Here is a 17,571-nt window from a genome sequence, read left to right as displayed (position 1 = left end):
TGCACCCCCCTCACCACACATAGGCCTGCACCCCCCATCACCACAGGACCCTGCATTACACCTAATGGCGCCCCGTCATACCAGGCGGATGAAGCCGAAGCCCCGGTCTCTGTTGATGAACACCTCGCTTGGCTCCCCGTACTTGTCAAACAGCTTCTTGAATTCCTCCTCCGTGATATCCGTAGGTAGGTTGCCCACAAACAAGCGGCAGCGCTGGGTGTAACTCTTCTCTCCGGGCTTCAAGAAGCTCCTGATGTCTATGGTGACCCCGCGGTCATCCTCCCGGTCTTCCATCTTGGGAGGCATGAGAGACGGGTCACCCTCAGAGACGTCCAAGCTGCGCTTGATGCCCTTGCCTGGATTCATGATTTGTTGCTGTTGCGGTGGAGGAGACATCATGTCGGCGCCGCTGGTGACTGGAGGGGTGGTTGTCTTCTCGATACGCACTTGCTTCAGGTTTCTGTTCGCCATGGCCATCGTTTACCGAGACGGGCAACACAGAGCGAGCAGCTACCGTGCAAATCCCAGAACACAGAAGCTTCAAAATGGCGCCGAGAAAATTTCCACCGAGTGCTGACGTCACAACTCCCTCATATGCCCTGCCATAGAGTTCTGTACGCAAGAGGCCAATCTGTACTTTGTGAAGTGACTCCGCCCCTCAAATGGCTGCATGTTTATGACGTCGGCCATGTTTCTGTAGCCCTATATACGGCTACTGGCTGTAATAACCTGCATCATATGTACGGAAACACGGACAATATTGTGGTGAAGGGGGTGGTGTCAAGAAACTGCTCTGAGCTCCTTGTTGCTATGGAGGATGCTGAGCACAGTGATGGGATCTGATTGAATGTTTCCATTGGTCCAATCAGTATCTTTTCTAATCTTTATAAATATAAAATTCTATGTATGTGTGTGTATGTATGTATGTGTGTGTGTGTGTGTGTATGTATGTATGTGTGTGTGTGCGTATGTATATATGTGTGTGTGTGTGTGTGTGTGTGTGTGTATATATGTATGTATGTATGTGTGTGTGTATGTATGTATGTATGTGTGTATGTATGTATGTGTGTGTGTGTGTGTGTATAAATATATATGTTCCACCATCACATCACTGGAAACACCACCACAAGAACTTGGGAAAAACACATCAGCAAAAACCTTAAACAGTCAAAGCATTTTCTTAATAACATCAGAAAACACAACTCATGTTTCACATAACATGACATTATTCGTCGCCATATCAGTTGTTCAACAGCCTAGATTTCCATCCACATTCACGGTACAAGGGCAAATTTACCATAAAGCAGGATCATTACTTCTGTTGCCAGATCAAAATTTCTACAACTATATTTTATTAAAAACAAACTAATAGAAACTGACCAGAGGTTCACCTACATCTCGGAAACAAAATTTCAGATTGTCTTAAAGTTACAAAGGATGTTTCATGATGTTCTTATTAAAACATTTGAAACAGCATTGGAACACACATCATTAATTTAGGTTAACTTAATTTTATTGTATTTTAATTGTATATTGTACTTATACTTTTAAAACCTGTTTAAAAAACATTTCTTTGATTTAACACTTTAGCTTTATTTGATTCCTTTTCCTGTATAAGATTGCAATAAATTAATACCCGGGCAAAGCTGCGTAATCAGCTAGTTGTTTACATAAAAAGAAAACTGAAGAAAGCTTCATGGCTTTTCGGTTCCCTTTGCTCCCCCTCACCATAATCTATTCGGTTATATGTTTAAATTAGCATTGATCACATCACTCACTCAAATAAATGGTGGTAAAAACAGTTTAAAGTGGAAGTAAATGTAAAAAAGTAAAAATTGTGACTGGCAAAACTACTTATTATAACTATTTTATTTATTGCAGAAAGGACAGACCATGTCCCATTTGCAATAAAACATATTTTTTATGTACACTCCCCTGCTCTCCTGCAGGCCTCACCATCTTTTTTCAGGGAGAAAGAAGATGGTGAGGCGTGCAGGAGAGCGAGGATAGGGGAATGTACATAAAAGATATGTTTTATTGCAAATGGGACATGGTCTGTCCTGGATGTCCAATCTTTAGCCATCTTGTTTGGACATGCCGGGGTGATGCATATGCAGGAGTTCATTCAGTCCCAGCAGCCCCGGGCGCGATTCCTTGCAAATCCCGGCTTCCTGCAGTGCACATGTTCAGCTCAGAAGATTATAAATAGGCAATTATGATAAAAAAATAAATCAGAGAGACCAAGTTTTTTTGGCAATTTCAAAAAGATTGTTGTTTTATATTGTTGTTGTTATATTGTTGACGTGTCTACGGATAAGTAACATAGGTAAAACTTAAAGCGGACCTCAACTCAACATTTTTATTTTCCATTAAAGGGTAGACATCCCTTTTTATGCGAAGTTTAAAATAGTTTTGTTTTTTTTAAGTCCAACAAAGGGTGCAGCACCTCCCTTTAAAGTCTTGATTGCCACAATGATCAGAACTGAATGGGAGCGCAGAGCCCCCGTGAATATCTACGTCACGCATTCTGGGAGGCTCTGGATGCTCCTTCTGTACATACCTGATCTCGGGGGGCATTTTTTCCACTAAGAGAAAAGAAATCCACACATGTGCAGTGGGATCAGCTCTCTTTTCCCCCCTTTACAGCGGCCTATGTCACCTGATCTCACACCTCCACAGTTCGAGATCGGGTGACTTAGCTAGAAGACCAGAAGTGAAGATCAAAGATGGTGGCGACCCGGCACTGACGAACACATCTGCGGAATTAAAGGTAAGTGTAATTTTTTTACTTTCACTTTAGTTCCGCTTTATTACAAAGAAACAGTATAGTGGTCCAGGACCTAGAATACAATACAGAATACAAAATGCTCAAAACAGTACAAAAACCAACCGGAATGATCACATGGAGGGAGAGTTCCTCAGGCAGCTGATATACATTCTGGATCCGGAATAGAGTCTCTGTTGGATGATGAAGTAATGTCCTAACATAAAAAGGAAGGTAAAACAAAACATACCTGAAGTTCATTAGTCCGCAGCATATAACCTGGGGTATATTGGGCAATGCTTGATGTTATACTCTAACGAACACAATGACTCGGACAGAGGTGTGAGGAACAGGGGAGGGGGGGTTTGGCTGGGAACTCCGGGAACTCGCAGCTCTCTCTCACTTGTCATGGTGCAAATCCTTGATTTAAATTGTTATTAAGGAACAATCAAAATCTGGTGGTAAATAGTGTGTAATGCAGTGGTCGGCAACCTTTTGGACGTCACAGACCACTACATTCATAATTTTAAAACCTGTGCAGTCATTTTATTTACTTATCAAACCACTATAACAAAATCCATATTGCATTCCCTATGGTATAAAATCAACTTATGCCACATCCTTAATATTGAACAGCATCAAAACAAAATGGAAAGTTGATTTTTGGGACTTTTTAGGCATGATTCTACTTGATAGTTACAACAGTGGTTCCCAATCTTTTGGAGCTCATGTACCATCTCACGGAGTCCATACCGCACGTGAGCCATTTGTCACTTAAAGGGGAAGAAACGTCCCCCAAAGTGACGTGATGATGCCAGAACACGCCTACTCTTCCATCGCAGGCTCAGACCTGCTTGCTAAACATCCTGGGTCCGTGGACTGGACCAACGGTTGGTGATCACTGGTGTAATCCAGGGTTCCCATATGTTTTAGAATTTATCATGTTCTGATTATTGACAAAAAATTACTAAATTTACTAACTGATTTTTTTCTGTACTACCCTATTGTCTGTCTTGAGAATATTAGGGACTAGGAATGAAAGAATGATGCAAATAATCAGCAATACCGCAACTGTGCCATAGTAATTATCCATAAAGTCTTGTTTTCACAGTCTTATGCTGGACCAGGAAGGGGGGGGGGCAATTGAATACTGTATATATGGCCACTAATATGGCTAATAACACCCTTTTCTCTTGCCACCTATTGTCCGTTCATGGAGTTAGGGCAGATGGCTCCAATGAAAAGGGGGCACATGTGGGCAGAATGGACAAATTAAAAAAAAGGAAATCTGCATGAGCCATTAACAAATTATTTTAGTTAATACGATGGTTCTTAGGCTTAGTAGTACAATTACCAAAAATCTTTCATATTGGGGCACAGCATTTTTGAAAAAGCCTTTCTGCAGCTTTTTTAAAAGGAATTTCCAGGAGGGGTGTCAAAAGGGACAGAAGCTCATCAAACTTGGAAAAAAACAAAAGGCATGTATTGTACTAACTACAAAAAGGAAAACATACCTCTTTATTGCATTAAATAATTTACCTGTTTGCAATTTTCTCTTCAATGTTCTTTAGCATGTCCCTTTTCTAATAATGAACCTGCCTGCTCACAATTTTTTACTTTTAGGGTAAAGTTTAGTTTGGCTTTAATAACATAAACAAAGAAACTACAAAACAAAAAAGAAGATACATATAAGATATATATAAAAATAAACTTTAAGGCATTTTTACTTCTACATCCACAAAAGGCTCTTTAAATTAAGAGATGTCATAATGCAATCTTTAGCAGGAAACTACGGTAATTCTACTCAAATCAGCAGATTGCCTAAAAAATGCTTAGGTGGGTTATTAAAAAAAATAAATAAAACAAGCTGCAAATATTTAGGCAGTAATCTGTTTCATGTAGTATTCAATTGCTTTAGGGATTCAGGGATTTTTTCATGAAAAGAGAAAATGTTTCCTTAGTATTACCTGCAGGTTTATGATTCTGAGGATACAAGTTTCTTTTTCAATTGATAAATGCACTTTCCCTTAATGTAAGGAGGAGTAAGTGACAACATGAGAAAATTAACGTATTCTATTATTATTTGTCACTTGCATGTACTTAATGGACATGTGTCTTCGGTCATCCTTCCTATCTTTGTGGCCAGAGAGGGTCACCATGCTCTTTGAGGCCCGCTGTGGAGTCAGTGGTGAATATAATAGCTTCCTCTGACACATAGATGACAGGTACCTCCGGCATAATGGTCAGGTATGCTGTGAATGGCAGACGCTCACTACCTACCAACTATTTAATGTTCAGCAAGTTTTGGGGTTTAACTATTTGTCCAAGAAAGCTTGACACAGCCCACACTCTTTATACCATGCTGGAATGTAACCATCACATTTAGATTATAGCCACTGAATTCAAGAATGGTGTTATGGGCTATAGAAATTATACCAAAAACAAGGACCCATGCAGGCTATGCCTTACATTAACACACATATGTTAGGCTTTTTACTGCATGGTCTCCTTAATGCACAAAAGAAAATATATGTTTTTTTTGTATAACACAGCATGATAAGACATGATCCAGTGCAGGTGCATGGCCCCTGCTGGTATAGTGCAGCAAATGTGCATTATCATCTGACATGATGGTAAGTGTTTTACCTCTTGTTACTTCTGCCCATGTGTGAATGAAAGCTGCAGAAAAGTCACATTACTGTCACATGTCTTGTTTTATGGTATACTAGCTGATAACCCGGCATTGCCCGGGTATTTACTTATTGCAATCTTATATTATACAGGGAAAGGAATCAAATAAAGCTATAGTGATTTTCTTGTCTACCGTGTTGTTTCATTTTTTTTGCCTTTGATCGCACTCGGCCAATTGTCCTATGTTTTCTCGAAGGCATTATTACAGGCCAAAAATATTTAAAAGAGTCCAAAAAAAGTATGTAAAAATATAGGCAAAAGGCACACTGTAACTGAGCAATACATACACACATACATACATATAAACATACATGCAAATATACCTCTGACATATACCACAACGCTGTACAAAGATCAGCTGTGCACTCACATGAGTCTGAGTCGTATGTCTAGCAAATTTGGTTTAAATGTCTCCATGCATTTTCTAGTGCTGACACACACACACATATACATACATCCAAATATAGCTCTGACATATAGCACAGCGCTGTACCAGGTGTCTGTACAAGCAAGTTTGGTTGAAATGTCTCCATGCGTTTTCGAGTGATGGTGGAACATACACATACAATTTTATATATATATATATATATATATATATATATATAGAGAGAGAGAAAGAGAGAGAGAGAGAGACAGAGATACAGAGAGATTTATATACGTCTGACATATACAACAGCGCTGTACAATGATCAGCAGTGTCATATGTTTAACAAGTTTGGTTTAAATGTCTCTATGCATTTCCGAGTGATGGTGGAACATAGCAAGTTTGTTTGAAATGTCTCCATGCGTTTCATCCAAATATAACTCTGACATATAGCACAGCGCTGTACAAAGATGACAGGTGCACTCACATGAGTCTGAGTCATATGTATAGCAAGTTTGGTTGAAATGTCTCCATGCATTTTCGAGTGATGGTGGAACACACTCTCCATGCATGAGCTGCCCTCTTGTGGACGAATTCTAAAATATACATATATATAAAATATACATCATTCAAAAAAATCTCCTGGTTTGAGTTTTTGTACTGGATGAAATTAAATGAAAAAAACACGTACATGAAAAACATTTGTATTAAAACCTTTATTCTGTGGTAAGGAAAAAGGAAATTGAAATCCCTGTGTAAGGCCCAGTGTTTCGAGATTTCTTACGCAGCACTGTACAATAAAAAGGGAAAGCAAATGACAGAGAGATACAAACAAAGAGGAGAGGGCCCTGCTCAAAAAACCTTACACCCCTAGGAGTACACTATACTACATTTGATACTCACTTTTGTGGTGAATAGAAAGTAAATTATTCTTTCCCTTGAACCAGTGCCACCAGGTGTTTCAGTTAGTGTTTCCTCTCACCGGCCTCCCCAACAGTAATGTGACTTGTGGTCAGAAATGCTCAGCGAGCAGCCCTCCAGTGTTTCCTTTCTGGCCTTTTTTGCATTTAAATTCTAGTATTCCTGGTATGCTAGAGGGAAGTAAGAAGCAACAACACTTTGGACTCTTTATAAAACACTATTTATAAAACAAAAAATCTGACATTCAGATTCTCAGATCTCCAATCACACCTTGTATGCTGATGATATCTCTTTACCTGGCATCCTTCAACCTGGATGACATTATTCAGATGCTAAAAAATCAGATCCTCTGCTTATATCAACTTTAGACCTTTAATGAGTTATCTTTTATCACAACTCACAACAATGTATGGCACTGCCTGTTCCCCACACCTATCCCCTATACCCCAAGCCAGTTTTAGCTTGTGAAATCAGTGCCACTTCCAGTTTGAACTACTGCTGGATAACTTCCCTTAGGATAATAAAAGGAGGTTTATGCCATGGATAGTTATCTAAACAGGTTCTTGTATGGGCCTTCTTCTTATTTAATTAATTTTTTATTGGCTTTCCTGCCAAATTTCCATATGGTTTTAAAAGAACATGTTTTTAGGGCTTTACTGCTTCTGAAACTATGTCAGGGCTTGTATACTGTGCATTTCCACACTCTGATTTTGCAATGCAGCAGTAATAATACATATTTTATAGATTACTTCCATTAAAGTCCATTGGAATTATTTAATATTAGAAGATGTCCTTATTGATCCAGCTGCACATTTCTTTCCAGAAAGGAGCCCATACAGGTAGATTAGTGAAATGTTGTGCACGAACTTCTAAGCAATGGGTAACTTTGAGAGGGTACCTTAGGTTTGGTCTCTACAATGAGATATCTACTTATGAGATCATTTTATCTGTTCGGAAGACTTGTTTTGGGATGAAAGTATCCCTAAAATCCAGAGGTATACACCAGTCACTCACTGGTTTCTATAAAAAATAAAAACAAAGAATCCTTAAACATACCATTCATTGATTCTTAATGGGTCTGTCATTAAAAAATCATCACTCAATTTAATCCTGTGTTTCTCCACCAGGGTTTCTCCAGAGGTTACTAGGAGTTACTTGAGCAATGAGCAATTTGTGCCTCTCAGGTCAGTTTAAGTGACACCATGATCTTTTAGCTCAACTCTAAGAGTTACATTCTTCCCACTAGCCAGTAATTCAAGACCTACTGACCACCAAACTAATGTATTGTGTGCTGTGCATGTAGTAATTACAACAGGGGTTCCCACATGTTTAAACGTTTGAATACCACTGCCTTAACCTGTAAAAGTTATCCTTGGTGTATTTCTTTAGCTGACATTCTAAAACATCAAAATGTATGTCTGGTGTTCTCCTATTGTCCCAATTCCATGAGGTTAGTGGTCCGTGAGCTCCAAAAGGTTGGGGACCACTGTTGTATCTCTTATGTAGAATCATGCAAAAAAAAGTCCCAAAAAGAACTTTTCTGTTTTGTTTTGATGCAGTTCAGTAATAGGGATACAGCATAAGTTGATTTTATACCATAGGAAATGCAATGTAAATTAGCTATTTTGTTATAGTGGTTTGATAAGTAAATAAAAAGTTGATACTTCCAGATATCCAGTGAATTAAAAAAAACATTCTGCGCACTGTGCAAAATTATTTCAAGAAATCAACCCTCCCTGTGAACTAAAAAACATTTTCAAGTGGAGATTGGAAGAGAAAGTTTTTGTAGCTATACCACACTTTCTGTCAGGTAACAATGCTACTTTTTCATGAAAACTTTCTTACAAGCTCAGGTTGCAATAATCACTGCACATAGCAAGCCTTTCATAAATCTTTCCTAAAGGTGTTGTTTTAAAAACGTTACCCCTGTATCTCCCTACACCTCAGTCTTGTTACAGTAAATATCTGGTATATAAAGGGCTACAGGCCAAACTTTGCATTCCCTTGGTAGATTTACACATCCCTCCAGTAAGTTAGGGAATAGAAAATGGTTGGGTATCACTGTTCGGTCCCTTTCACACCAACTGTGAAACTGTGTGGTTGTCAGCTTCCAAATCTGCTGCTGAACACCGGGGAAGCAGCAAACTGCACTGCAGGTAACCAGATTTGCATGTAAAAGTTTTGCTGCAATTGTGGTGCAAATATTCAAATAACCACTTTCACAGAACCGTGCAGTGATCTGCCGCAGCCACAGTCACATGCAAAAATAATTCCCAACCGTCACACGAGTGGGAGACCACAGCTGAGCCTGCAGAAGAACACTGCCACTCACTGCTCTGAAATGGCCCTTACTGCAACTTCTCCCCTCTCAGGCCATGTATATTGATCCCAGGTGAATGCGCGTGCGGTTTATCAGCGCAAGAGCAAAAGTTTCCTGTTATCTTTGCTGGTTGACCTTCCCAAAGGTAAAACTATTGAAGCTGAAAAACAAAATGAAAATGATGTATGAAGATTAGACTGCATTATAGCTCAGCTGGACTTCACACTAATAAACTGATACTCACAACTTTGACTCCATAGCCCTAAGCCTGATCTAATTGTATATTAAAAATACCTCCCCTCCTTCCTTCATTAATAGGGAATACAGGAAATGTAATCATGGCTGTATTTTAGAGGAGTCAGTGTTTTTTCGGGCTTCATATGCAACATACAAAGATATATATGTAAATTTAAATAGGATCTGATTAAGAATTAACAGACCTACTGTACATATTTAATCTCCTAGATTGTAAGCTCTTCGGGGCAGGGTCCTCCTGTGTCACTGTCTGTGTCTGTCTGTCATTTGCTACCCCTATTTATTGTACAGCGCTGCATAAGTATATAAATACTGTTTATTAATTTTAATATTAATATCATGCTTAACAAAGAATGTGACTAGAACTATCTATTCAAAATGGTGGTATTTTTGGTATGGGGGAGTTTCTGTTGATGCAGGGTATGTATTTTTGTACAAAATGCCATAAAAAAAGGTCTATGCCACAAAGCTTTATTCTTTTCTGATGCATTCCAAACTCAGTTTATTATAGGATATAAGTGCAGCCTGTACACAAGGTAAGAGGAGCAGATGGGTTGGGGCTGTAGGGGTGGCTCAGCCTATGGATTACGGCCCAGAACCACTGTGCTAGTTAGAATATCATCCCAGTTGGGCATACAAACAGACTTTGTGCCACATCTGGGTGGAGACACTGTGCCAAGAATAATTCACATCCAATTTGGAACCATCATCTTTGGCTGGCAGCAGCAGATACTTTTCTTTGCATCACTGGTTTAGGAAAAGAAATAACAATATTTTATTTAATGCCAATATAGTTGTATAATATTATTACAATTTTTTGTTTTAAATAAACATGTCCATTTCAACTACAGTATATTAATGTTACTACACATTGATTTCAGCTAAAGCCTATGGAAAATATAGACATTTTCTCAACAAATCTAAAAATATTAGCATACTCAAAGAGTAAGGAGAACTAATGTGCTCAAACATTAACCTGCATAGGTACCTGTCAGGTAATATTGGTTGAAATTTGATAAAACATTGAAATCAGTTTAGATGGTTTTACATTTGTTCTTGTTTAATACATTTTTATTGTGCTTTTTGGGAATAATGCAAAACATTAAAGAGTAGCAAATGACACATTTGCAAGTTTTACAACAAATAAACAGGTGTAATTCCAAAAAGAAAGACAGGCTAGAGATAAAATGGAAACATTACAATTTACAAATGTGTTAAATTAACGAATCAGCTGAGGATGAATTTAGAAGTTATCACCGGGTGACAGTTAATATAAAGGGCCTGATTTAATAATGCTCTCCAAGGCAGGAGAGGAACACTTTCATCAGTGAAACTGGGTGATCCAGCAAACCTGGAAGGGATCTGCTCCAGAATTCAAAACATGTGCTAGCAAAATCATAATAGAAATCCATTCCAGGTTTTGCTGGATCACCCTGGTAAATCTGTCCCACTTTATTCAAGGAGGCAGATTGTGACTGGTTGGAAGGACCAGCAGGGTGGTACATAGTTACTTGAATACATTAAAGCGTGCTGCCTTTGTACTCTTCTAAATAAAACCTTCAGGTGGGATGCAGCACTGGCTGACTTTTGGAAGAAGTTCTGAAAATATCAAAATGCCTTTATGAGCAAATGTCAGTCTAAAAAACCAGACCAAGTTTTCTGGATCACCCAGATTCACTGATAAAAGTGTATCCTCCCCAATCTTAGAGAACTTTAATAAATCAGGGCCAATGAGAAACGCACAGTGTGCAGTAAATGAAAAATTAATGAGGAAGTACTGACATTTGTATGGTCAGGAAAAATTGGTAACCACTGCAGTGATATGAAATAGAGTCCATCTCAATGTAGACCTATTTTTGATGATTTCTCTACATATTGTTTTTACTTCAACCTGAAATCCTCCTAGCATAACCTCTCACAAGTTCTAGTTGCCTCCACTCGCCCCACATTGGTCACCTCATTCCCGATGTCTAGGGATAAAAGACGCTTCCTATAGTTCACTTTTCCATTACCCTGTTCTGACTATTTCCTTACCGCATCCCTGCATCCTATGCATTACCCTATTCTAGCACATCACTTTTTTAATTTCCTTTTCTATCCTTCCTTCTAGCTGTTCTCTAGCTGTTTTTGGGTGTCTCAGCATCACAATGTCTTTATTATAATTCTTTTTCTCCAGAATTCCAGTAAAATCTATTGTGATGCCACATCTTCCCACTGAAGAAAATCCCACTTTCCATTAGAATTCCTCCAGGAGACTTCCTAGAAGTCAGAGTACCCCATACTCATGGACACAACATACCACGGGGCCCTGCCTGAACCCAAGACCACCAAGAGGTGAAAGTATACTTCCATCAAGACATATGCAATTGGCTGTTCTTATCAAAACCACTATTCACTATTTTTAAATTCAACTCCAACCAAATCTCATTTCTTCAGCATTCTTTGAAACAAATTGCAAAATATTAGCGAGGTAAAATAGTACTGGGGTGACATCAACCAGCCATCCATCTATTCTATTCTATTCAAACACATCATATTCTTTTTTACGATATTATTAATATTATTATTATTTGTGGTAGCTTACTGAGGGTTGCTCATGGTAATGGGATACTTGCAGGGCAGACAAGAGGCAGCAGACTTCAAAACTCCAAAATAACAGCAGCTGTGTTTATTTTAGCCAGGTCTTACAGCACACACTTGACAACTTTATAACAAAATATAAAAACAGTAGCCCAGCTGGGCATTTGGCTACCTCACTTGGTACCTTCTCTTACTAACACATACACTGTATAGGTACTGTTACCTCACAACTTTGTAGTATTGTTTGGCCACTGGCTTTCCCAGAGCTCTGTTCTCTTCTCATGCTTGAAACACTCTGGCTCTCTCTTTACCCCGGGAATACTCTGGCTCTCTCCTCATCCTGGAACACTCTGACTTTCTCTTCAGCCTGGAACACTCTGGCTTTCTCTTCACCCTGGAACACTCTCGTTCTCTCCTCAGCCTGGAACACTCTGGCTCTCTCTTCAGCCTGGAACACTCTGGCTCTCTCTCAACCTGGAACCCTCTGGCTCTCTCTCAGCCTGGAACACTCTGGCTCTCTCCCAGCCTGGAACCCTCTGGCTCACTCCCAGCCTGGAACACACTGGTTGATCACTCCTCTCAGCCTCTTGCTGATCAGTTTCCCTCAGCCTCTTGCTAATCAATTCCCTACCTTGCACCTGGGTTGGGCCAAGTAACCTACCCTTCACTTCCCTTGGCCGGCTCCAGGGCCCTAAAGAACCTGGTTTTATTCTAAAAACCATATACAAATACTATCGCTTTCATTTCCCTGGAGCCATTCTAACACTTTCAATGACATGTTTTAGGGACACTCTGTCACATATTAAACGGGATTTATATAGTGCCAACATATTACGCAGCGCCGTACATTAAAAAAGGGTTGTAAATGACAGACGAATACAGACAGTGATACAGGAAGACAGGACCCTGCCCTGAAGAGCTTACAATCTAGTAGGTGGGGAAATTAACTCACAGTAGGAGGGGAGATATGTAGTGGTGGGAAGTAGTGATGGTTTCAAAAGACAGAAGAAGATGGCTAGGAAGTATGTAAAGATGTGTTTTGAGTGCTCTTTTAAATGAGCAGAAAGTAGGAGCAAGCCGAATAGGACGAAGAAGACCATTCCAGAGAATTGGGGCAGCTCTAGAGAAGTCTTGTATCCATGCGTGAGATGAGGTTATGAGGGAGGAAGTCATTAGTAGGTCATTGGAGGAGCAAAGAGAACAGCTGGGGGAGTATTTTTTTTATCAGGTCAGAAATGTAAGTGGGACAAGAACTGTGGAGGGATTTGAAGGCAAAGCAGAGGAGCTTGAATTATATTCTAAGGTGAAATGGAAGCCAAGAGCCGTGGCCCACCAAATAATTATTTGTAAAAAAAGAGTGACGGCACATCGTTCCCACCCGTACCTGCCCTACTAAACCTCTGTTTATAATATTCAATTTAAAGACACCCAAATTAGTCATCTTCTTCTATTCCTCTCCACTTCTATAGATAATATTAACTTTTCTGATCACCACCCAGTCACTTTAGAACTTCAGTTTGTCTGCAACATTCCTATAAAACATGGTTCTAAACTGATAGATTTAAAAAAAAGACACACAAACTACTAACCACTACAAAGCTGATATTGAAGCTCAGCTTTTTTGGGCTAGTGATATACTCTGTATGGTCAAGGCAACTTGGCCTTCCTTGAATATGGTAATACATATGGTAAAATCCTACCTCAGACACACAGAAACCAACATAACCTACAACCCTTAGACTGAACTTGCAAAAGGTACCAAATACTACTTCTCAAAAAAAAACATCCAATGCTTTAATAATATATTTTATTATTATTATTATTATTATTATTATTATTAATAACATATCCAGTCCCTCTAATGATGTGGCTCTTGCACATAGTCAAGCACATATTAGATCTTACTGTCATGCACGGAGAGACAGGACCACTAGGGGGCACTATGGCACGCACGGAGGTGGTGTGAGCCCAGAGAAGGGCCAAGGCGCAGAGTTTAAGTTGTAACCCGGTCTTCCTCAGAGCCTCTGACGGTGAGGCTCACACAGGAATATCCACAGACAGACAGGAACACTGGAACAGCACAGGGAAGTTGGCTGGGAAGCAACAGACTGGACAACAAGGGGTTAATACAGGAGCTGGACAGAGGAAACACTAAATTAGGGAACAGGTGACCAGGAACTAGCTCAACAGAACTAGGGGATCGGCACATTGGAAACATGTTACACAAACAGAGTGCAGTGTGTGAGCTAGCTAAATAACCAGGTCTGGTCAAGAGGCTATTTTCTGATTGACCAGTGAATTGGACAGAATTGATAAAGCTTGGAAACATGGCCACCCCCAGCATCAGAATTGCCCACATATGCAGGAGAGAGATGCCTGCGTTTTAGTGAGGAAGAGGTAAGGGTGACACTTACCTCACAGCAGCAGGACTACATACTCTCCCTCCGAAGAGGTCTCTCCAATGGTAACCCCCTTTTGCTATAAAGCTCTACACTGGGCTAAAGCAAACTCGAAAACCTGAAAATCTCCTGGCCCAGAAAGCCTTACTTTTCAATTTAATAAACTATTTTAGGACTTAATAAATTATAATATGGTAAACATTTAATGAAGACCCCTAATACCCTACATATTTGTGTCCAGGTATTCTAAAAGAGAGCAGAGACCCTTTGCCTTGCCTTTTCTTTATCAGGTAATCTGGCACAGATAGAAAAAGAAAATAAAAATTCTCCTACGTGCACATTTTGAATTTATTCTATCAAACGCTCTAGAGAAAATTAACCTTTATAAGTTTACACAACAGAATTAAACTTTGACATTATGCAAAGACACTTGAAGCTCATTGTACCATTTCATCCTTAAAATACCACAGTTATAAAGAAAAGCATTGTTTGTGTGACTTGGATATTGTCTGCATGATAATTTCTTCTTTCCAATACAAGTCATGGAAATGCAAAAGCAGCTTAAATAATTAGGAAACTTGGATGAGGTCAGCTGCAGGTCAAATACGCAGAATATTTCTAAATACGAACTGCATTTGCTTGTTGACACAGGTACAAAAGTTTGCATATGGGAGGACTTCTCTATTCATCTTGTGGGATATTTATCATAATTAACAGTTTTTCTAATCCTTTAGTAAGCATTCCCACTGTGAACAAACTGGACTTTAAAATGCAGCTCAATACAAATACCATATCTCATAGTGTGGCCTGTGTGGAGAGGCTTCAGTATGAATCAGAACAGCTTCTCTCCTTATATATGTCATGTATTATACACATATAGGGATTCAAAAGTAGCTTAAAAGAGGACTACTGCAGGTGAAATGCACCTATATGATTTTTGATTGATCTAAGAAGTATCTCAAACGTATGCCAAAATTATGATATAATTTGCAGCCCTGAGTCCATCACAATTAGCACTTATAAGGTATCAGTAAAATGTTCACATTGCTCAGAAAGTGCAAATTTTATCAAATACTGGGAAAATATTTGATATTTATCAGAGGCATGGTATAAAACAATGCTAAATAAAAAAACCCTAAGACTAAAAAAAGGGCCATAAACATGGGCAGATACAAAATGGTGATATGACTGTAGTGGTATGACTTTGCACATATATAAAGCATGGCAATATGCTTTGTAGAAGTGCACTTTGCAGTGCCAGCTGTGATTCCCGTAAAATAGTAAAGCCTAATCAAAAATAAAAATGGCACTGAGATGTTTAGCCAATGATCATTGGAGCGAAGCAAGCACAGAGAATGGATAAGTCACAAAGCCTCCTCTCCTCCAATCACAGAGCTCCCTCTACTCCATTGAGAACAAATTCTAATTGAAGGAATAGGAGTAGGTCACAATACCAGCTCTCCTCCAATCACAAATGTCTATCTGCTGTATCTAGTAGGGACACTTGATGGGTTTTCCTTGGATGTATTCTGTGGCCCTTTACAAATGCAGTAGTCTGTGGTGTTCACAGGAGCAGGGCTATTTCTGGATTTTTTAACACCTTAGGCAGCCCACCACTCCTCCGCTTGTATCATAAAGATGTTGCACCTTGGTTCTCCCCACCATAGGCAGAGTAGCACAAGTAAATTTGGTGTAATAGCCATAGATTACCTGTTCTATCAACTGCAGATCCATATGTGACGTCCAGTCTTGGCACTTGCAATGTTACATGGTTAGCCAGGTTGAAAAAATGCCCTTGACCATGAGGTAAATAAATAAACATACTAGGAAACCTGAATACTGCAGATAGAAACCTATATTCAGATTTGATCCAAAGGAAGGCAAAAACCTTTATAATGTATGGTTTAATTTATTCCAACATGGGAGAGTTCCCCCTTATCCTTTGTAATGATCTCAAAGTGAATAATCAGAAAGTTCTCTATATGGACCATTTATATATTTATACAGGGTGATCATATCCCCCCTTATACGTCTCTTCTCAAGGGAGAATAGATTCAGTTCAGCTTATCTAATTAGTTGCCCTTCTCTGCACTCTCTCCAATTCCACAATGTCCTTTTTGTGAACTGGTGCCCAAAACTGGACTGCATATTCCAGGTGTGGTCTGACCAATGCTTTGTACAGGGGCAGGATTATGTCTCCATCTCTGCAGTCTATTGCTCTTTTAACATGTGTGACCTGTGTCGAATGCATTGCTTTAAAACACCTGAGAACGAACTTCACAGGTAAAGCTGCAAGCCCTGGAAACAGGTAGGCTATGTTTATTACACCCGGCTATCCTATGCTACATCGCCTAAAACAGCCCTGAATAAGATATTGTATAGGTAGTACGACTTTGGTCTGTGCTCTGGTGTTTTTTTAACTTTTTTAACTATCAAGGTTGGGTCTGTTGCCGGTTTTGACACCTGGGTTGAGAATGACTGTTGGTTCCCCTTAAATGTTTTTTCGTTTCCAAATGTCAGTTTATGATTAAGTATCAGCGGACATTGTTTTCCAGCATTAGATGAGAGTTTGGAATGTTCTCTAAATCCCATAGACATCCACTGAGCATTGCTCATGGCAGTTCAGAGGCTGAGTTTGACCCATTTTGTGTCGCACTGGATGTCTTTGGACCTGGTATGTCCTAATAATGTACATTTGAGTTTTATTATTATTATTATTAATAATATTATTAAACAGGATTTATATAGTGCCAACATATTACGCAGCACTATACATTAAATAGGGTTTGCAAATGACAGACCAATACGGACAGTGGCACAGGAGGAGGAGAGGACCCTGCCCAGAAGAGCTTACAATCTAGGAGGTGCAGGCAGAGCAGGTCAAACACTGTCTTTTCTTTTTTGCATTTTGCATTTTTTGCATTTTGAAAAATGCATGCATTTGTTTGAATAGCTATTAAAATACAAATGTGTGTCAAGCAGTTGCAAATGTGCCGCTATTCAATTGTAAATTGGGTTTGCTATTGACATGTAAATGTAAAACACCAGCAGGCACTTACAGTGCTGGTTTGCAAATTAAAGTGGTTCCAAAAAAAACATCCCACACACCAGGCTCATGTGATAACAGCTGATATATGATCTACCACAGGGTGACGCATGTTTTTTCTATTATGCGCATGCTCTAACAGGGTTTATACGCGACACTACAGAGTAGCGTTTGTGCTTTATATTGCAACAAAAACAACCAAAAAAAAAAACATTTAAAAGATGCTGACCA

General features: G+C 39.3%; 1 protein-coding gene across 3 annotated transcripts in view; it reads right to left on the bottom strand.

The window, feature by feature from the left end:
- The window catches only part of PSPC1 (paraspeckle component 1), a 54,749-nt gene extending 54,175 nt beyond the window's left edge, over positions 1–574 (bottom strand). For 2 of the 3 annotated variants that reach the window (XR_011919886.1, XM_072405165.1), the window contains exon 1: positions 82–574. Coding sequence is in view for 1 of the 3 variants with exons in the window: in XM_072405165.1 (XP_072261266.1) it covers positions 82–477 (396 nt within the window). In the remaining 2 variants the exon portion in view is untranslated. The remainder of the gene's footprint in view (positions 1–81) is intronic. The other variant, XR_011919887.1, reaches the window with a different exon arrangement.
- Between the last annotated feature and the right edge of the window lie 16,997 nt (positions 575–17,571).

Source organism: Pyxicephalus adspersus, chromosome 1 (genome assembly GCF_032062135.1).
Source record: "Pyxicephalus adspersus chromosome 1, UCB_Pads_2.0, whole genome shotgun sequence".
NCBI classification, from domain to species: Eukaryota; Metazoa; Chordata; class Amphibia; order Anura; family Pyxicephalidae; genus Pyxicephalus; species Pyxicephalus adspersus.
Note: the sequence above shows the minus strand (reverse complement) of the source record. Positions and strands in the feature narration are given on the sequence as shown.